This window comes from Vigna unguiculata, chromosome 11 (assembly GCF_004118075.2).
Source record: "Vigna unguiculata cultivar IT97K-499-35 chromosome 11, ASM411807v1, whole genome shotgun sequence".
In the NCBI taxonomy this organism is placed as follows: domain Eukaryota; kingdom Viridiplantae; phylum Streptophyta; class Magnoliopsida; order Fabales; family Fabaceae; genus Vigna; species Vigna unguiculata.
The window spans coordinates 31,208,046-31,230,518 of NC_040289.1; the positions used below are offsets into that span (position 1 = coordinate 31,208,046).

Genomic DNA, 22,473 nt, shown 5'->3' on the forward strand with positions numbered 1-22,473 from the left:
CTCACCAACTCACCTAAAAAGATTATTTATTTATTTTTTTTATTATTCAAATATTTAAATAAATTTTTAAGTAACCAATGAGATGACAATCATAGTAAAATAAAGAATCAATGTTTTGATCATGCTCACCACCAATATATGAAGAATTATTTCCAAGAAAGTATCCATTAGTCTAAGAAAGCATGACTAATATTACAAATTTTCTGTCATGATATTCAACAAAATATAAATAAAAAAAACTATATATTTTTTTCATGCTAATTTAGAAAAAATTGTTTATAAGACGGTTACTTGAGTAATTTACTATAAAGATTATAGTTAAAGATTAAAGTATCAACATATATATAACTTGATAATCAAATTAATTAAACATTCAAATAATTCAAATATAATTAAACAACATTCTAGCATTCAAAAATATGAAATTGTGAACAAATATAATTGGAGTAGTAAATAATTTAAAAAAAATTAAAAGAAAATTAAAAAAAAATTAAAAAAAAATAAAAAAAAAATTGTAAAAAAATGTTGGTGGGTTAAGTGGGCCAACCCACCTTCAACCCGGCTCGAACCCGTTTAACCCGTGGGTTAAGTGAGCCGGGTTGAGTTCAACCCACTTTTGAAAAAGTTGAATTTTTCTCAACCCAACCCGGCTCGAACCCGTGGTGAGCCAGGTTGACTCACGGGTTGAAACCCATTTTGACATCTCTATGTGCAACCGTGTCTGACACGACTTTAGTATACATTTTTAAGTTGAAATAATATATAGATCACACGACTTTAATTTATTTTCAAGTCGTATTATGATAACACGAATTTTGTTTAATTTTTGTAGAAGTGTGTTAATGTAATATGACTTCGGTTTAACTTGCTTTAAATTAAAATCATCTTACTTTGAATTTTTATAAATATTTTAAATTAAAATCGTGTTAATTTGACTTTTTTATATAATGAAATTGTGTTAATTTATCACAACTTATCTATTTTTGTAATTTTTTCAAATCTATCAATTTCGATAATTTAAAAAAAAAATTGCACTAGAATGGTGCTTTTGCCTAAAACGTGTGAAACAAAGTGGAAAAAAAAAATTACAATTGAACATGATCATTGGACTAAGTTTACCTTTCAGAAATACAATCCTCTGACGTGGAAAATTGTTACTAAGTTAACGATAACAGCACCATAGACACTAAGAAGAAAACGTGATAAATTTGATATTAGTGACTTTTTGAAACCATTCTCTTCCCTTCACACCCTTGTAGAAGTTTGATGCATAAACAACTTTAGTCAAACGAAACCCACAGGGAAGCAGTGTAGTGAAAGACAAAGAGTGGAGCATATTTTCTGCAAATGTTGTTAAGGAGATTTAACAACCGTACCGTCCATCATTCTACACAATACGTAAAACCTATAAGGTCAAGCAAAAAACTTCAAAAATCGTTTTCAACCTGCTTCTCTTCTCTTCACTGCTTTTACGATGGAAAAAGTCAGCTCCCTTTCATGTCCTTTTCAGTTTTGAATTTCGTTAACCCTGTTCTGTCCTACAATGTCACGTGCCTTGCTTCATGTGCCGTGTCACATACGTAGACCGTACATGGATGCAAGTATATTCTACGTATGTCAAGTTGAACTAGTAAAGTGAACTTCTTAACCATTCTTATCATAATTAAATGCTTATGATATATGATAATCTCTTATACTTATCTAAGACATTGTTTTTGTTTAGATATCAAACACATGACGTATATAAATCCTGAATGCAATTTACTGTATGTACAATACACGTATATTATAACACACATAACGCATTGATGAGTATCTTGGCTGAGCCTGAGAGAGACATGTGTCACATGGTCGGCGCCAAATCCTTTTGACTTTGAACATCTAACACTGCTTTCCTCTGCTATAAAAGCATTGTCGTCTCATCCATCACCACAAGCAACAGAACTTCACTTTTGTGTCTTTTTGTGGTAAGAAACCCTTTTGGCTTATTGGAACCTTCTTGCACCGTACTGCACTTTTCATCCATATACTTTGAAAATGGGAAGAGCACCTTGCTGTGACAAGAATGGACTCAAGAAGGGTCCATGGACACCAGAAGAAGACCTTAAACTCATCAACTACATTCAGAATCATGGACCAGGCAATTGGAGATCCCTACCTAAAACTGCTGGTTTGTTATTTCCTTCTCCCTCCCTCTTCATTAGCATTTACTAATAACACATTGTTTTGTTACAGAAAAGATTAGAAGATATCATTTTTGTTTCCAAAAGATGTAAATGTTGTTATATATTTCAAATTGTCCTAACAAAATATTGCTTGGGTTGACCTTGAGTTTGAGACACACCACTTTTGTTTATACCCTAACATGTTTTCGACATATACACGGCTTTCTTGTTCTATCTACTCAGTTATTATTTACCAATCTCAATCATTTAGAAGTCGAAGTTTAAGACAGTTTAAATATTTTTTCCTCTATTATCGTGATTGTAATTCTTATCGTCAGATTTGAGATCGGAACATCAAAACAACTAACGTATACATTTGACCATGTTACCTGATTACAGGTCTACAAAGGTGTGGCAAGAGTTGCCGCCTTCGATGGACAAATTACCTTAGACCTGATATTAAGAGAGGAAGATTCTCCTTAGAGGAAGAAGATACGATTATTCAGTTGCACAGTATCATGGGAAACAAGTAAGAACTCTATCACCATTTTCCTTCATATTTATCATGATCTGTCTAATAAAAAACCTAAGCTTCAATTTTGGATTTTCTTATATGGTATAGTTTCTGATCAATATATAACATGGTTAATTTCTGGTTTATTTAGATGGTCATCTATAGCAGCTAGGTTGCCAGGAAGAACAGACAACGAAATAAAGAACTATTGGAACACACACATAAGAAAGAGGCTTCTTCGTATGGGAATTGATCCAGTTACACATGCCCCACGCCTTGACCTACTTGACATGTCCTCTATTTTAAGGTCAGTGTTGAACCCCTCCCTTAACATGCAAGGCTTCTTAGGAGGAGCTCAAGTTTTGATGAACCAAGGGTTGTTAAACCTTGCTGCTACACTCTCTCTTATAGAGAATCAAAATTTGGCTTCACACAATTATGTACAAAACCAAGTTGCTCAACCACTGGACATAACTCAGCTTCAAAGTGTGGCCATGGAAAACTTTAGCTGCTCAAATTCTCCTTCGGGTGATGAGAACCTTGTTTTGCAACAAAACCAAGTTGATTTGTTAGGTAATTATAACCATGTTTTGGTGCATTCCCTGAAAAATGAAGAGCAGAAGAAGGGGTATGACTCGGCTATGCCTACGCCCGAGTCAAGTTCAAACCAGTTGAATTCATCATCCAACTATTTGAGAAGTGGCACGGAGGAAGAGAAGAACGATTTTTGTAACAGTGACTTGTTCGAATTCGATATTCCAGAGGGTTTAGACATTGCTGATATCTTTTGTACTGTACCACAGTGTTAATCTGTTAGAAGTTATCTGAAGAAGTGGCTTGTGTTGCCCCTTTTGGATGCATTGTTGCATGTATATATACATTCCAGTATTTTGCAGTTGAATTTTGTTGTTCATACATTGGATGTTCATGTTCCTTGGTTTGTATTCATACGTGAAATTTTGACTTTTGAGAATATTGTTGGAGTTTTGTGAGTTTCACCTTCTGTTGAATAGTGTATGTGATTTTGTAAATAATTCAACACTCTCTGATCTTTTTCAGAAAATTTCATGAAGTTATACTTCCTTTGAATTTAAATATACATTTCTTTTTCAGCTTTTCTCTTTTATAAAATTTTTATTTGTGTGGTATTGAATATTTTCATCAGAATGTTTTTAAATGACTTTAATCTGGGAAATTCTGTATGAATTATTTCAATATATTTGGAGAAGAATTTTAGAGTTTAATTTTAAAAATTACTATTGTACAATTTTAAATGGGAAAAGTTATATAGTTTGTCCCAATAATTTTAGGGATAATTTTACAAAATTGCAAGATGCTAAATTTTCAAAGAAAATACTACTTATGAAGTTTTGATTTATTTTGTAGATACCTTTCTATTTAAAAAATAGTTCAGTTTAAGAAATGGTCAATTAAAAAAATAAGTAAATTTAAACATACGGTCACTTAAAAAATAATACTAATAAAATAATTATATTATCTTTAAAAAATAATATTTAAATTGAAAAATCGAAAAGAAATATGAACATAAAAAAGAGAATTCTCAACATGCGTGTTTATTTTTTATAATAATAAAATACAATAAAGCTATTATTGGTGTTATTATTACAATTATAGAATTAAAAATAAATATTTTTTATAATTTAATTATAAATAATTTTTATTTGTTTTGTAGTTAATTTTTTAATTAAAAAAATGTTAAAAGATAAAAAAAATATTCAAATAAAAAAAACTTGTTAAAATTTAAATAAACAATCACTAAAATGATAAAAATTAGTAAAATAATTATTTTAATTTTAAAAAAAAATTATATAAAAAATAAATTTGGAAAACAAATAATTCCATCCATACATGTAAAAACGAGGAATAGCATAATAAAAAGAAAGGAATGACAATTACAAGAAAAAGACCCTACTCTCTAATCTACACCTGTAAACTATTGCCCTTGAGTCATGGAGGCTCCTCTGGTGTTTCACTAGATTCCTCCTCGGGAGCACATGCCTCAGGTTATAAACAAAAGAGTGAGTGTCTAATAGATATAATTTTTACTTAAAATTTGAATTAGTTTTTCTTCAAAATTTTAAAGTCTTTCAATTTCGTAAACGCATAGATTTAGTCCTTTTAATCAAATTTTGTTAAATTTATTTGACATTTTAAACACATTTTATTATAGTATTTTAATTTGTTTACATTGTTTGACCCATATTTGATTCAATGTTGTTTCGGGGTAGGGACCAAGAGCCTACTAAAAGAATCTCTTCACTTCGCGTTATCTTTCTCCTCTCCAGTAACTTCAGCGAAATCCGCTCCTTAGCTCGATCGGTTGGGATGACGATCGGGGTACCTGTCTAAAGTACTCCGATGCTTAAGTCAGGAAGGGCCGGTCGGTATATCAGAATATCAGCTGTAATAAATGCGAAATTAAGATCCTTACCAACCTACCTTTGGGCCCTATTTATAGCCTTCGACATGGGCCTGTAATTAGGGTTTCTTAATCACGGCCCAATGACCCTAATTAAGATTATTGACTCATTTAACCGATAATTATGGGCTTAAGTTATTTAACCGTGCGACCGATGGCCGCTTGGCTGGGTTATTGACGTTATGCTTTCGACAAGCTAACAATGTGTTTTACCGATCAGCCGACGGATGCTCTCATAAGGTCCATTGCTGTTGTTTTGCCGACGAACCGATGGGCCATCGAGGTTAGAGGGTCCATCGCTGTTGTTTTACCGATGAACCGATGGGCCCTCCAGGTTAGGAGGTCCATCGCTGCTTCTTTACCGACGGACCGATGGATACGAAAATGATTAAGTCATGACTTATATGTTCAACCGTTTGACCGATGGTCTTGTATTTTATCCGTTTCACCGATGGTCTTATTCTTTAACGATGCTACGTGGCTGTGTTCGTTTATCCGTAAGACCGGTGGTCCCCTTAAGATTATCTTGGGCAGGTTGACCGACGGGACATTCAGTACAAATGTTAACTAAGAAACGCATTTAAAACGTCAAATAAATTTAACAAAATTTGATTTAAATGACTAAATTTATATATTTCTAGATATAATAAACTAAATTGGTTTAAGATTTATGAGAAAGACTCATATCAATTTTTACTAAAAGTTGAAAGACCGAAAACATATTTAAACTTATATTTAACTATTAGATAGGTTTTGGAAAAATCGATCTTGTACTTTATCTGAAAAGTCCAAAACAGTATTCTTAAAGGCCTACGAAAGGTCTATTAGATCAACAAACAGCATTTGTTGACGAGAAAATGTTTGTTTTAGAAATGCGTGCAGGGCTTGTTTTGTTGCTCCAAAATGACACGGAACGCGTATTGCTCAAGTATATGTTTGATATGATAAAGTGATGAGTATACTTTTGCTTTTGCAGTTTGTTACTGAGACTGCAACAACAATTAAATCCATATTACTTTGTAAAGTTTGTGTGAAAATATGTTACGTCACTATCCAATATACCTTGATCTTACATTTTTCGGTTAAGTGTAAACCCATAGTCCAATAAGTTGCAAGGAAATAAAGAATCTAAAACGCGTGTTTGTCTAAAATACGCGAGATGTTAACTGGGCATTGACTCAAAAAAATGTGAGATTCTGATGTATGAAGAATTTCAATTTAAATTACCAGATAATATGCTTTCCCGGATGTGTATTTGAACTACAATATACATGGTAGAAAAGAAAAAAATACATGTAAGAGTGATGTAGGCAGAACTAGGAATAAAACTATTCAAAGAACTACAAATCTATAGAAATTCCCATGAATGAATAGAATCTGTAAGATATATTAAATTCAGGAAGAATTACAATATATTATTCAAAATTGACGTGCCTCCACTCTATATAAAGTTGGCTTATTTATAGGAATATAGAAATATAATGCCATAAATAAAAATGCTAATGGAATAATCAAAAATTAATTCTAATCATTGATCGCTTGTGATGCAGCTTTTTTATTAATATGCAGTTTCCTTATTAATCTTCCTGTATCAAAGAGAAGATTACACAATACACAAGACTGTGTTAAACAGGTAAATTGTGGTTGAGCAGAAAGTAGGATTTAGCTGGATCACCATGGAAGAAGATAGATCAAGTATAGTATACAAAACCATGATGATAGAATTGCCCCACTCCGATTCACCCAATGCACAAGACCAACAAAAAAAAGAGCAAGTCAAGAATACCATTTCTTACATTTCAGAGGAAACCCCATAACTAAAGGCTAGAAAATTGTTGTTGTGTAATGGCCTAATTAGTCTTTTGTGGTTCAGCCCTTTCTTCTCTTTTCTTCTTCTCCCTGAAGCAAAAGATTATGTCAAAGAGTCAGGATCTTGCTGAGGAAAACAAAACAAGGTAAATATAACATCTACTGGAACAATACTTCAGGTAAAGGATATGGGTATCAAACACAGGGTACTGCAAGCACTATGGAGCAAATGGGATCTAATTGTTATCAGTGGTAAAATAACTTGCTACAAAATATTTAGAGTAAAATGTGCTCTTGGTCTCTTCCTACAACTTCAAATGTGTTTCTGGACTTTCTAAAACTTTTGCAATTCAGTTTTTGTCTCTCAAAAAGTCTTCCGTTTTCAATCACTCTGATTATAAAATGTATCATTTTTTATCTTTCAAATGGATTAGAGAATGCTTGCTATAGGATAAAAACCGGTTCAGATTGTAGCAAGAGCACTAAAAGTAGTGTATTTCAAAATTAGGGAAACAGAAAATCTAGAACTTTTTAGAGAAACTAAAATTGATCTTTGGAAGTTATAAAGAAACTAGAAACATATTTTACCCATATACTCAACAAAAAGTTAGAAAGACACCTTGATACGAATGGTCTCAGTGTATAACTAGAAAGTTTGTAATCATATCTTTTCTAAATACGAAATTTGGAATGGAATGTTGAATCTGTGTCTAAAAAGCTTCATAAATAGGCTGGGGCAAACCTCCTCAAATTTGACTAAAGTTAATACCAAAGTTTTTAGTACGTTGCTCTGATGTTTGTGATGTCATTTTCTAGAAAAATTGAAAATTTGGAATAATGTGTTCATGAGCTTAATGGGCTAAACTGCCAAAGAATTAGTAGATTTACAACTGCAGACTAAAAGGTTTAGAATGGAAAAAAAAAACCACTGATATTCGTAGATCCTGAGAAGGGAGTTTTCACTAAATAGCATTGCAAGATGATAACTCACTAAGTTCACTAAATACCATTGCAAAATGCCGAGATCTAATATTTTACCTGTCAACATATTCCTTTAGCAACTCTTTAGCTTGAACCAACTTAGAAAGCAAGTTACGATACACATCCGAGTCCCGATCCACACTTCTTTTGTTGACATTCAAAACCGCACAAAGCTGTTGGATTAACACCAGAGATTGATTCATAAATAATCCTATATAGAAAGTAATTAAGCCGTAGAAAGTAGATAGTTTTACTCATAAGCATGGTATTATATGCATCTCAACTATTCCATTGTCATATCATCTCCTATACGGAAATTGTTGGTTTTATCTGTGATTTGGTGCCTATAATTTGTGTATGACTCATATTCTACAGTCAGACAAAGACATGGATGGCAATGTGAATCTGTACTATATATATATATATATATATATATATATATACATAGGTACACGGACACACACACACATATATATATATATATGATGCATCGCTACTTAGTAAATAATAACATAAACAACTATTCTGATCCAGAGTATGTAGATACACTTTCAAACCTCCTTAAATCGTTGAGTGTACACACATTTATTCTGCTGATATAGAATTCAATCTCTATTGCACACAATAATGTTAAAGTCCTAAATGCTTATTACAAAAGATGGAGTGTTTCTCTTCACATGTCGTACAATTATTTCAGCAGAAGAAAAATAATGAAATCAATATCACAGGTCGTACATTTTTACCTTGCCCATCACTGATTTGGGCGTTAAAGTCTCTGCAGGTACACACCGCAATGCTAGCAACAACTCCATCTCAGTATGACAGATGCAATCAAATGAGCACACCTACGGTCAACACAACCGAAAAGATATGGACAGCAAAATTCTTACTTCCCTCCTCCCTTCTTTATGTATCCCTTGTTGGCTGATGATTCAGCCATTGGGTTTTACTGTTAGTTTCTTTTTGTTTCTGACTGTTAAGGTTCTTTCTTTAACGAAAAAAGGTAGGATATTTCGATGTTTGAAAGAGAAAACTTTTAGCTAATGTGAGTATAGTGTGTAATATGCACCTCCATAAATTAGATAAAAAAATTGAAAATGAGTAATTAAAAGAATAAAAAGAGGGCACGCACATAATTGGAGAGACTAAAGAGGGCACGAGCTAACATATTTACCTGTTTGATGTTTAAGCCAATGAAAGAAAACACCAACTTCTCTCCTTGTTATAATCAATACCCATCCAACCCACCTTGCCGCAACAGCGGGCGCCTGCATAATGGCCTTCACCAGTGACATGAAAGGTGTAAATCACCAAATACACTATAGCCTAGGAAATAACATATCCTGCAAGAATAGACTCCTCAAGCTCTAATACTACTAATTTCAAGTCCCACCTTCCTAAATCGTGTGACCGAAGTTCTCCGTGAAAATTTTCAAGGGGAATGTCACTCAGACGACATCAGTCTCCAGTTTAATAAGCAACTGATAGTCATAAAAGCGCTGTCATGAGATGTACAATCGATCTTCCAGTAGAATACAAGGTCCCTTTTGTATAAATGATCGAGGTCTCTGCAGAGGTGCTTTGATTTCAACGACCATCATAATGAGATTATTGTTCATTTCCTAGAATGATTTGTGTATCATTCTTGCTCACACTCCTGCTATAACCGGGATCCTTAAGGACCTTTTTATCACTCATCATATCCCTTACAACACGTGCATCATCCCATCTTCCCAAAGAAGAGTACGTGTTGGCAAGAAGCACATATGAAGCAGAATTTTGGGGGTCCAGTCGATAGAGTTCCTCAGCAGCTCTTTTTGCTAAGGTTAAGTTAGCATGAATACGGCATGAACTTAACACAACCTCCCATACAACTGCATCATCTTTACATGGCATGGTATCTAGAAAGACTTCTACTTCATGAAATCTCCCTGCTCGGCTCAGACAATCTATGATGCAAGTGTAATGATCCAACTTTGGCACCACTCCAAATTTTGGCAGCATGACATTGAATATTTCAAGTCCTTCATCAACCAAAGACGAGTGGCTACAAGCAGTTAAAACAGCAACAAAAGTAATATCATCAGGTTTCTCACCAGATGAAATCATGTCATTATAAAGGCATAGAGCACTGCGACCATTTCCATTCTGTGCATAACCGTGTATCATTTCATTCCATGTAACGGTATTTTTACTAGGCATCACATCAAAAAAATATTTGGCCCCATGCACATCACCACATTTACAATACATTTCTATTAGAGAACTCCCCACAAATATGTCATCTAGAAAACCATCTTTTATTATCTGAGCATGAAAAAGTTGACCTTGAAACAAGGAAGAAAGTTTTGCACAAGAGCTCACTATGGTAGCAAAAGAAAACTCAGATGGGAAGAAGCCAAGTTGTCGCATCTGTTTGAAGAAAGACAAGGCATCTTGTTCAAGAGCATTGATTGAGAACCCTGCTAGCATTGAGTTCCAACATACAATATCTAGTTCAGGCAGTTTACTGAACACATGCTCACACAACTCCATTTTCCCACACTTGGAGTACAAATTAATAAGGCTACTGGCAACGTAGACATCATCATAAAATCCAAATTTTTGAGATGCAGCATGAACCTCTTTTCCAACCGCAAGAAGACCCAGTTCAGCACATGAACTGAGAATAATGGCCAAAGTAGTCCGATCAGGATGTTGGCATTGAAACTGCATTTTTCTAAACAATTCAATTGCCTCTCTGTGGTCCGCAATCTGATTATAGACTGAGAGTATAGCATTCCATGAAGCCAAATTTGGGCATGGCATGCAATCAAATATTAGACGCCCGGTTCTAACATCCCCAGACTTGACACACGCTGTCAGCATATTAATATAAGTAACATCATCTGGTTCATATCCATCACACTGCATTCTCTGAAGATATTCTGCCGCTTTCTCACTGTTACATCTATTCCCATACCCAGCAATCATTATATTCCAAGAAACATTACTGTGCTCATTCAAATTAACAAAAACCGTCTCAGCACTGTCCATATCCCCAATTTTTGCATACATATCAAGCAAAGAGTTGCATAAATGGAGGTCTCTCTCAAATCCCAGTTTAATTGACAGTGTGTGCATTTGTTTTCCTTGTGCATTACACAAGAGACCATGACAGATACCGATGTCCCTTTCTCCTTTCGCACACACACCCAATATGCTGGACAAGGAAACAGAATCAACGGGAACACCTTTTCTCAACATGAGTCTAAACAATTCCAAAGCTTCCTTGAATTGATCTGTCTGAGCTAATCCCCTTATCATGGTGGTGAAAGTAACCTCATTAGGCTCAGGAATGTCCCTAAAAACACAAAGCGCATCCACATTAAGCCCACACTTAGCATACATGCACAAAAGAGCATTAACAACATATATATTACTTTCAAGACCGACCTTGACCACAAACCCATGATTTCTCCTGCCACAGTCCACATCCAACAAAGTACCACAAGCACTAAAAACGGTAGCGAACGTTATGTGGGAGGGTTTAATTCCATCCAGCATCATCGAATTGTAGGTATCCAGTGCCTGGCGTTCATAACCACACCTGACCATGGTGCTGATTAAGGTGTTCAGTGAGACGGTGTTCCTCTGAGGCATTTCCAAGAACAGACGACAAGCGTGTTGCAAGTTGCGGGTTTTGCAATAAGCAGCCAAAATGGCGTTCCAGGAAAAGATGTTTTTGTGTGGTATATTGTTGAACACGATGTGGGCAGAGGCAATTTCATCACACTTTGAATAGAGTTCGATGAAGTGGTTGGAGAGAAAGGTGTCAGAGAAAAGACGGAGACGGAAAAGTTGGGCGTGAAGAACCTTGCCGGCTAAAAGATCTTTTTTGGTGACGCAGAGTTGCACTAGATTTGCCAAATTCAAACTCTTGCTTTTGTCCATCAAAATCTCTCCTGTGGTTGCAAAATTACCAAACCTCAAAGGAAGAGCATCCTTGTGCTGCAATAAATATAAATCTATGCTCCTGCTTCTTTTCCTGTCAACAAAAAAGTTAATAAAACAAAAAATTGTTACATTTTTATAATTCAAACCTCAGAATTAGACAAAAAAAAATTCTTCAGTTTCATTTCAAATGACATTTTCTTTGATTAGAAGAGAGATAATTGTTTCATCTATATCCATATTTATTTTTCAATTTCACCTTTTAAATGCTTTTTTTTTCAATTTTACTCTTGTCACAACCTAATTCGTGACGGGATCACGAACCCGAAAAAGATAAAGAATTTTAATTTTAAAATAAAATAATGGATAGAGTTGTCACCATAGTTTATTATGGAAAGCAAGGTATATGAATTTCAGATTTTGAGTCTAGGACGTGTAGGGAACATATTAGCACCCTACAGTGCCCGTCCGAAGGCTACCTTTAACTAAATATATAAAAAAAGAGGTGGATTTCAAAATGCTTAATTTTTCCAAAAATAATAAGAAATTAACACTATAAAGAAACAAAAAAGAATTATTTTTAGGGCCCAACAAAGACAAATCCTCGCTCCTACATATCATTAATGAAGAATTAAGATTACGTAATTCTTTTTATGCAACTATTATACCCCAAATCTAATGCCACCCTTATACCATAAAAAATCATCATGCAAATAAGAAATCCAATACCTCTGCATCATAGTATACTAGCGGGATTGCACGGGTAACAACAAAAGCCAAAAGAGATATATGTTCCAGTATAGTCCAACCACTCAACCATGTAAGTTACATATGAATACTTCAACAGTATTAACTACATGATATAAGATAAGTGACCTCTGACATAAAGAGGGCATGGACTAGAAGCTACTTTCACCATCCTAGTAAAAATGGTACTAATATTCATAGGATAAGTCCATGAATTCAATGCTCTCTGTAACAATCAATCAACCCTCGGCCACCTCAAGACCACCCTTATTTTTCTTTTAAGAACCCATGATCCCTTTTAGTGGACTCCCTAACCGTTTTAAAAACAGAATTAGCCCTTAACACTTAAACCACTAACATAGGTTGCACACGCTTGGTTCCAATTCAGACCAAACCACCAAGTTTCAACCAAATTTCTCATTTTTCATGCATCCACCACCATTTTCACAACATCACAACCTTCATTATATTTCAAAACCAAAGAATGCATTGAATCAAGTCCAAATCAAAATCGCAGGCTCACAATCTCAAGACTCTAAATACTAGAACATAGCAAACTTGAATCATCACTAAATTGTCTTTAAAAGATATGTTGTTCATGTCATATCATTTAATGACTCCAAACCTAACATGTGATTAAACCTGTATGCACCATGTTTATGATGAGGCCCTACGTTCACAATTTGAAAAGGGGCATTGAACATTTATTTTTTGAAATGGCTCAAGACTTAACCTGATTTTAAAGTAAACTCAAATGATACAAAGATGTAATAATGAAATTGTGTTATGAGCCACATAATACACAAACCCACTAAACGCAAATTCCATGGACCAAGTTGGATGAAGGATTTTTATTTTTAGAAAATGTTTTCTTGAATGTTATAGCCCGACCTTGGGCCCTGTTAAGATATCATTAATATCTTATCTCTATCTTATTTTATGTTTCTATTGTTATTACTCTTCATATGTATTTTGGACTTAGTCCATATTTTCTTTATTATAAATACAGCTCCTATGTATATTTTCTACACAAAAGAGATTAATCCCAAACCTAGTTTCACTATATTTAATACCAATTGTACTGCACTCGTGCCCAGTATTTATATCACATTGTCTACAGTGATATTAGGAAAATGAATGAAGAAAGTTGTTTTATGTTTTTGTCTTCTCTTATGTGTAGCTCTACCTAGGGTAATAGAAGTTGTGCCTAACAAATTAGTGCTTTCATTTGCCCACCTCAATGCCTCCCAAACCCTCAACCAACGATTCAGCTGATTCACTCAAAGCCCTCCATGACCTCCTGACTACCATGCAAGCCCACATGGAGGCTCAAGATCAATGCGACCAGTTCCTCCAACAAACCATGGAATCACGGCACGACACTTTCCAGGCAGCCTTGGAGACACTAAAAAAACTCGGGTTTCATCTTTATCCCTTCCACCCACCCCCACACCATCTCCTCCCCCACCCCCCACCCCCCCCCCCCCCCCCCCCCCCCATAGTCACACTTGCTCCTTCTAGTTGGTATAAATGGATTTATCACAACTCACAATTTACCACGTGGGAGTCCTTTACTATAGCTCTTGAAACACGCTTTGGGCCATCTTCCTATGAAAATACCAAGCTGAAATTTTCAAACGTCGCCAATATGGGACTGTTTCAGACTATCAAGCCAACTTAGAAAAAAATTGTAATCATATTTTGGGGTTACCACTAGATGTGATTCTCGATTGCTTTCTCTCTGGTCCAATTCCTGAAATTCGCCGACAATTAGCCATTCAAAAACCTACTTCAATCTCCTAATCAATTGGATTAGCCAAACTCATTGAAAGAAATATCAAGATACTAAACACCGCCTTTCAAAGTCCCAAGTCCACCCTACGAATGTATCCCACCCCACTACTACCAATTCCATACCTCAACCCCACCCAATTCCCCCCCACGCCTCACCTACCACCTTGCCTATTAAGCGATTAACAGGCTCTCAGCTCCCAGGGCCTCTATTACAATTGTGATGAAAAATTTATTCCCAGCCATAAGTGTACTCACTCACGTTTTCTTCTCTTTTGATTACCAATGAAGAGCCCCAAGTTGAACCATCACAAACACATTCACCTGAACATGAACCACCAGATTCATCTGACCCCTTTCCACTTCTAATTATCACCTCAAGCCCTCACATGCCAACACTCCCCTCAAACCCTTCGTTTTCAAGGTACCCTTCACAACCTTCATGTGACTGTCTTAATTGATACAAAACCATAGCCCAAAACTTTCGAACAAGAAAAACAAACCAAGTAGCAAAGATGTGGGCTTGGCTCCTGCATATACCACCAATTAACAAAACAATGTCCAATATTCCCACATCTTCAAAACATCAGTCAACAATTATAAGCTAATTCTCAACAATCAATCATTGTCGTCTAGTTATCAAACATAAAGGATTATATAACCCTTTCAACAATTAATTCGACAATTTCAATTCACAGTTTCATCAACTCCAACCAGTTTTCATCTCACATCAACGACAAACCGAAGAAAAATCAACAATTCACGTGCTCGATTTAACACAAGCGCAATGTCAAGTTCACATTCCAATCAAATTAGCTTTAACATATTACGCTAAAAGATGAACAAATAAGTCTCGCCAATTAAATTCAATACACAATCGGTGAATCCAAAAATAAGAAAAACAGAGAAACAGAGGAGAATCGGTTGAACCTCTTCGACGTCTGTAGCGTCTGGCAGTTTAGTGTTCAGCAAGGTTCCAACGGTGGTTGGCGAGGAGATAAGGAAACGGGTCTCGACGATGCAACGCTGTGAGAAGATGCGAGCTCCAAGGACGACGAACTTGTGGCAAGTTCGAGCATAGGCGGAGCGGCGAGGAACGGCCAACTGCGGTCAAGAACCGGTAACGACGGTGGTGGCCCAGGGGAGGAGAGGAGGATAAGAGCGATTCCGCACTCGCGAGAATGCTGCGAAGAAGATTAAATTCAAAGTAGGGGTTTTAGATTGATTGTGCGTATGTTAGGGGTGGTAGTCTCTCGTGTCCTCCTCTGTGAAAGGTGAGTGGAGTTTTTTTTTTCGTGAGTCTGAAAGTTAGTTAGGGTGAAAAAAGGTGCCACATACATAGTAAAGTTAGAATAGGACTTTTAAAAAAAAATGAAATAGTAGTATAAACAGAAAAATAGGGTGTTGGAAGGTGAAAATCGGGTTTTGGGCTACAAGCAAAAACAAAAACTTTAGAGTAATTTAACTAAAGTTGGACCGAATAGATAGACCCAAAATTACCTGTTCTATTATTTTTAATTTTTAATTAATTTAACTAATTATTATTATTGTTTTTTTACAAATTTTTTTCATCTACTTTTTTTTTCTTGGAAAACATATTTTATTCATTGAGTATTGACAGATTTTTAATGATTATTTCTTTAAATTTCACCACTTTTTTATTTGACAATTAATTTAAATTTAAACATATAAAATAATTAAAATTTATTTTATTACAAAATTATTTAAATATAATATTTAAATATTTTTACTATAATAAAAACAAAATGTAAAACACCTAATTCACAATAAAAGAAAAAGAACAGTTCACCAATTGACTTGATTTTTCAAATTTATAATTTATAATAAAAAGAAATAGATATGTACTCTTAATTAATATGAAGTTTTTTTTTCTTTTTTGTTTTGATACATTCAAATAAAACATTTAATTGAATTTATTTCCTACGTTTAACGAAAACAATGTTACAATTATTATTGTATTAAAAAAGCACAATAATAGCTTTTTAGACTATATATATTTAAGACATAAATTTATTTTGTTCTGGTTAAATTTATTTAAACTTTAAAATAAATTATAAATACAAATATAATAAAACTATTATTATTTAATTATTAAAGTAAATTTAAATAACTTTTACAATTTTAATTTTTGTAATGTTTATATTTCAGATAGTTTTTTTATAATAATAATTATTTTAATTTAAAAAATAAGTAAATTTAAAAAAATAGTTAAATTAAAAAAATAGTTATATTTAAAAAATAAAATTAATAAAATATAATTTATAATGACAAATGTATTAGACCTGTCAAAAATAAAATTAAGTTAAAAATATAATAAGAAAGATTTTGGTACACTTTTTTTAGTTTCTCAAAATCCCTAATTTTTCAATTGTTTTTTTTTTTGACTTAAATTGTCATTTGGTCCTAATTTTGGTTAATTTTTTCAGTTTGATCCTAGTTTAGGATATGTTTTCAATTTGCTCCTAACTTTCGTAAATTTCATTCAATTAGATCATTTTCATTAACTTCGTCTAAATAGTTAACGAAACAGTATCCAACGTGATTCATTTTTGTGAAGTGAAGTATTGTTGAATGACGCGACCGTTATTTTACTATGCTTGTCTCCTCAGTGGAGCACTCTAAGAGATCTTCATTAAGGTCATCCAGAGAAAAAACGATCAAGTGTGAATAGTCTCCATTTTCTAGAGACTTTCTTTTTAAACCGTGTTCCATTGGGCCACAAATTTGGAGAAACCAACCTAGAAACAAGAAAAGTGTTGAGACTTTATCAAAAAATCAATCTTTTTTCACTTTAATAGCTTTTATCAATCATAAATGCCAATTAATGTGAATTAAGACTTTCAACTTAAATGGCTAACACCAAAAATTATTTATTTGCACCCAAAAAGATCAAAATTTTCCCTTTCTTTCTCCAACCTTGTAAATTCGCAAGACTCGTTCTTGAATTTTGGTAAGTTGAAACTCATCCCGCACCATGAAAAGCTATTAAAAAAAATTAACAAGCTATAGTTTAGAAGCAAACATGAAACTAGAGACTTCAAAATCCAAAGCAATTTCCTTCTTTTCCCTATCCCGACTAACCCTATTAGTAGAAATCAACACACAAGATAAGAAAACAGTAGAAACAGTGACTCGAGACAGAGGTGGTTTGATTTCATGAGAAGAAGTGGCGAGTAAGCAGATGAACAAGCATTCAACAGAATGCAACAATCTTTCATACAGAACAACAATCTTTGATGGAGGTGAATGCACAGTCTTCTTAGATATCCAATTGATTGAAATTCCCAATTCTTTATGAATTCATAAACCCAATTCGACAAATTTGTAACCTTAAACTTATTTGATTAAAATTAAAAAGGGTAGCACAGTAAAATAACGGTCACGTCATTCAATAATGCTCCACATCATAAAAATAAATCACGCTGGACACTATTTCATTAACTATTTAGACGAAGTTAAGAAAGATTTAATTGAATGAAATTTACGAAAGTTATGATCAAATTAAAAACAAATCTTAAACTAGGACTAAATTGGAAAAAGTTAACCAAAACTAGGAACTAATAATTATTTAAGCCTTTTTCTTTTAGAAGTAATCCATGCCTTGTTTCTCATCTTCTATTCTCAAGCAGTCCCTCCATTTTCTTTCTCATATCCAAGAAGTCCATGCATCTTTCTCCCCCAAGTAGTCCCTCATTTTTTTCTTTATCGTTGTCGTCGTCAACCTTTCCCAAACTCAGATTCATGTTTAGACCGTTTGTTGACAACATTGTCTCCCAAATAGTTGGAGCCTTTGTCGTGCCGTTTGCCCTGTTTGCCCTTTTTGTCATGTCGTTTGTCGTCTCCCAAATAGTAAAAGCCCTTTTTGTCATGTCGCACTGTTGATTCTACCATTTTCGCTCTGCACTACGAGAACAAATTGGAGTGGTTGTCGCACTGGTGCCACTGTTTGTAAGACCCGGGAAAATTAATTAATTAAATAATTAATTAATTAATAAATGCGGGAGGAGAGCGTCTTTATGACATTAATTGTTGTATAATGTGACATGAAAAAGTACTAGCTCATGTGGTTGAGAGTACTTTGATTGTGTGAGAGGACTTGGGTTCGAGTCCTATCTATGCCAATTTTGTGTGATTGTTTTTGTTATTGATTTTTAAGGATATGTATGAGTATGTGATTAGTATTGTAAGATATTGTTGATTTGTGAGTGTCACCAAATGGGAGTTGGCATAGTGGTTGTGTTTTAGCCTTATGAGTGGAAGATCATGGGTTCAAACCTTGATGGGCAAAGAATAAGCTTTATTTTTGTTAACTAATAGTTGTGGTATGAATGTGAAGGGGTAAAGAAAAGCCTATAAAAGCCCAAACTCGTTTTATTTTTAATACCCACCTTAAAGGCACCTATAAAAGCCAAAAATTAGGTAAAGGGAAGGGTTTTGGCAGTGCTGGGAATTTGATTTTGAGAGGAGCACAAGTTGAGAAAGTGAACTGAGTTTGAGGGCAAGGGCTGAAGCAAGAGGAGATTGTTGAATCAAGGGATCCTATCTGCACAATTTTGATCACACACTCCAGGTTAGGGGAGCTTTTCTTTGTGCGTGTGAATTTCGTAATATGTATATGGTTCTGTGTCATGGATTTCACAATTGATCTATGTTTGGCATGAAATTCGTGTATTATGTGTAGTGATTGAGAGGTTGATTGGTTTGAGGTTGTGTGCATAACCATGTGATACATTATATGATTAGAATGAGGGTTTTGGGTGTTGTTATTTTTGGGTCATGGCCAATATGCGGGTTCAGAAGATTCAAATGTGTTGCACTGCATATATAGGGCTTGGTTGATGATACAAGTTGTTTGAACATGTTTGGTTGCAATTTGGGATTGGTTTGGGTATATTTTGAGTATTTGTGTGCGTGTACAGAGGCAAAACCCTGCAAGTCTCGCCCAAGCGAGTCCATCTCGCCTAAGCGAGAATTGCAAAGCTACTCTTCTGATTTAAAGGTCTTGTAGCTCGTCTAGGCGAGCTATGTTATTGTTGAGCGAGTGACACTCTCGCTTAGGCGAGACTGGCTCGCCTAAGCGAGATAGCAAGGAGGTGTGCTCATGTTGAGCGTGATTTCTCGTCCAGGCGAGGTTTTATGGGTTTTGAGCGAACCAGAGTCTCGCTCAGGCGAGATGACCTCGCCTCAGCGAGATGACCTCGCCTCAGCGAGATGTCTTGGTCATGTTTGGTGCTTCGCATGTATTTTAGCCCAGGCGAGGTGGGAATGGGTGTTTGGGCGAACGTGTGACTCGCCCAGGCGAGATGGCGTGTTTGGTTGCTGAGTTAAATTCGCCCAGGCGAGGTGGACTAGCCTAAGCGAGATTGAGGGTCTAGCGTGGGCGAGGGGTCCCTAGCCTAAGCGAGTTTATGCTAATTACTATGTTTTTATGTGCTTGTGAGTGGTTTGGTTGTTATACCATGGCTAGATTGTATATGCATGTGTTGTGGTGTGTTGGGCTTGAAGGACTAAGTCCATTAGGGGTTTGGGATGTGCTTGGTGGTTGGACACATGATGGGCATGGAACTGGTTGAGTTTTCGTCGGCTACTATTGGGCGAGGAGTCCTTAATATGGTGATTGCATGTGTCGGGCGCACGATGGGCAAGGAACTGTGATGTTCCCGTCGGCTACTATTGGGCGAGGAGTCCATAGTATGGTGATTGTGTGCGTGTCAGGGTCCAAGTGTGAGACTTGGATGTTTTTACTACAAACGAGGAGTCTGTAGGGCAGGACTATGAGCGGGATAGGCTCATAGGGTTGGACCACGAATGAGTCAGTTTCGTGGAAGCACAGGGAAGTCCAAGACCTAGTTCATGCATATGACTCATGAAGGACTATGAGGTCATGATTGGGTGATTATGAAATATGAAATTAGTTATGCTATTTTGGGTTGGGAAACATATTTATACTCATGTTTCTTTATATATATATATGTTGTGCATAGCTCATCCTTTCTGTGTGTGTGTGGCGATGATCGGGTAACTTGTTATCCGGGAGCAGATGATGTGACAGGTGGGCCAGGAGATGTTTAGACTCGGAGCGAGGGCTAGCATGAGATATTATGTAGATACATATGTATTATGTTTATTATTTTATCCTTGTGAAGATTATGTAAACTTGGCAAGAGCCATTAACTTTATTTCAGTTTTATGAATTATGGACTCCTGGTTTTTATAACTCGTATATTTAAAGTTTTAAATTTTTCATGTTTTTGGGAAATGAGGTATTATTAAATGCAGTGCAATTATTTTACTTTGATTTATTTTATTAAATTCGTAATATCCTGACGGGATGTTACACTGTTTGCATAGGTTTTCCCTCTTTCCTCCACTTAGTTGCTTGCACTTATATGTAATTGCAGTTCTATGTATGCTTTTTCCAAAACCTTTTATGCTAAAGAAGCTTCATAATGAGGTACTGTTTTTTCCTTCCATGTGTGTGATTTTATTTCTTGAAAATTGAGGATGTTGTTCACTAAATTTTTTGTTTGGTAATCAATACACCACAACAACCAAAGAACACATAGAAAGTAATTTGGAAGGGCTCGCCGTAGATTATGTCTGGTTGTACCCATGGTTTCACTAATGAAGAAGCTGAAGAGCTCAAGTAGTTGAGGTCCTTTATGTTTCTTGTTTGGCTTTATATATTGGATTTTTAACCATTCTTGTTTTTGTCATTAATTGAGAGAGATGGTTCTTATCTGAGAAATATTGGGGAGGATACAAATGAATATATTTTTTGTTTTCTCTGTTACCGATATTACCAATGAATTGAAATAAAGTTATGCCTTCTATTCATTTTGAGATGAGAAATAAGAACATTATAGTTTGGGACTAATAATATATACTAGTTAGTTGTGCTGTTGGAGGAACTTTCCTGTTAGAGAGTAGGGATTCTATACTATATTTCATGAATTATATATGTTGATTTGGAGTACTTTAAGAAAATAAAGTTTTTTATGATCATATTATTATGATATGAGCCACAATATTGATTTTTTTTTTTTTGTAATTTAGGATGTTTTCCCTTTGTGGAAAGATAAGGAGATCCTTATTTTAGGAGACGAGATCACACGTTTTATGTCCTCTAACACTAGATGAGGCAACCTTAGTTCAGCGAGCCTTAGATTTTGGTAGGGAAACTCATATCTGTATTTCAGATCTGTATTGCAACTGGTGAAATTTATGGTGGTGAACACAGACATGCACAATTGAGATTTGTATATCCACGAATTGTGAGTTTTCATTGGATTATATTTTTTCCTACCAATTTTTTGTTTATTTTTTTGGATATTCAAATGGTTCAGAATAATACTAATGGGTTGTTATGGATTATGGAAAATTTTCCTTGCACATTCTGTCACTGGTTGAAATTTGGTCTAGCTCTCAAACCTGTAGGCCATATCTAAATTGCATGTTCTCTTTTTTATCCTCTTTTCTTCCCTTTAAAATTGTTCTTCATGGAAGCATTTGACTTTTCTGCTTCGCAATTTTAGGTAAAAAAGGAGACATTGCTAACCTAGGTGAAAAAGGAAACATTGTCAACACTTTCTTGCTTTATGTAGAAATTTGGTAAACATGATTGTCTTAATTAACAATGATGAATGTTGGACCTTTAGTTTTCCCTTCAAATCTTTATTGTGTGTCTCGGCTTGGAATTATAACTAGTTTTTAAATTTGGGAGAGGGAAAGTTAACTTAAGAGAAAGTGAATTTAACAAGTTTGGCGGAAAAAAAAAAGTCTTTCTGGAACCAATATTGTAATGATATGTTGCATTAACTTGTTTAAGATTTATTGTCCTTTAGTTTTATCAATAAAATGAAACGCTTTTAATGGAATTTCTCATTATACCTTTTTTTATTGCTTTGCAAATTATTTTGGCAGTGGACTTTAGCCATCAAAAAGAACTCGGGAAAGAAGTCATTGTTGTTTTAGTTGTTGTGATCTTCTTGATCCTATTGGCATATGGGAGAAATTGAAATCTCCTTAGATGGTTGGTTCATAATGAAATATGTACAATGTTTAGTCTTTTT

The 22,473-nt window shown here is 34.8% G+C and overlaps 2 protein-coding genes across 9 annotated transcripts; one reads left to right on the forward strand and one right to left on the reverse strand.

Annotated features, from left to right (window-relative positions):
• Positions 1-1,975: 1,975 nt before the first annotated feature.
• On the forward strand, positions 1,976-3,559 carry LOC114168642 (transcription factor MYB41-like). Its single transcript, XM_028053534.1, has 3 exons — positions 1,976-2,170; positions 2,565-2,694; positions 2,831-3,559. Exons 1-3 carry the CDS (start codon positions 2,038-2,040, stop codon positions 3,486-3,488), a joined length of 921 nt encoding a protein of 306 aa, XP_027909335.1. The 5' UTR covers positions 1,976-2,037; the 3' UTR covers positions 3,489-3,559.
• Positions 3,560-6,627: 3,068 nt separating this feature from the next.
• LOC114168641 (pentatricopeptide repeat-containing protein At4g20770) lies at positions 6,628-15,702 on the reverse strand. 8 transcript variants are annotated; one of them, XM_028053530.1, is made up of 6 exons: positions 15,311-15,702; positions 9,303-11,936; positions 9,084-9,189; positions 8,653-8,754; positions 7,967-8,082; positions 6,628-7,018 (listed from the first exon to the last, which is right to left on the reverse strand). In XM_028053530.1, the coding sequence occupies exon 2, from the start codon at positions 11,840-11,842 to the stop codon at positions 9,518-9,520; it is 2,325 nt and encodes a 774-aa protein (XP_027909331.1). In that variant the 5' UTR covers positions 11,843-11,936; positions 15,311-15,702; the 3' UTR covers positions 6,628-7,018; positions 7,967-8,082; positions 8,653-8,754; positions 9,084-9,189; positions 9,303-9,517. The 8 variants fall into 8 exon arrangements, with proteins under 8 accessions (XP_027909331.1, XP_027909333.1, XP_027909327.1 ...); XM_028053532.1 differs by lacking the exon at positions 8,653-8,754; XM_028053526.1 differs by having other exon boundaries at positions 8,653-9,189.
• Positions 15,703-22,473: the final 6,771 nt, after the last annotated feature.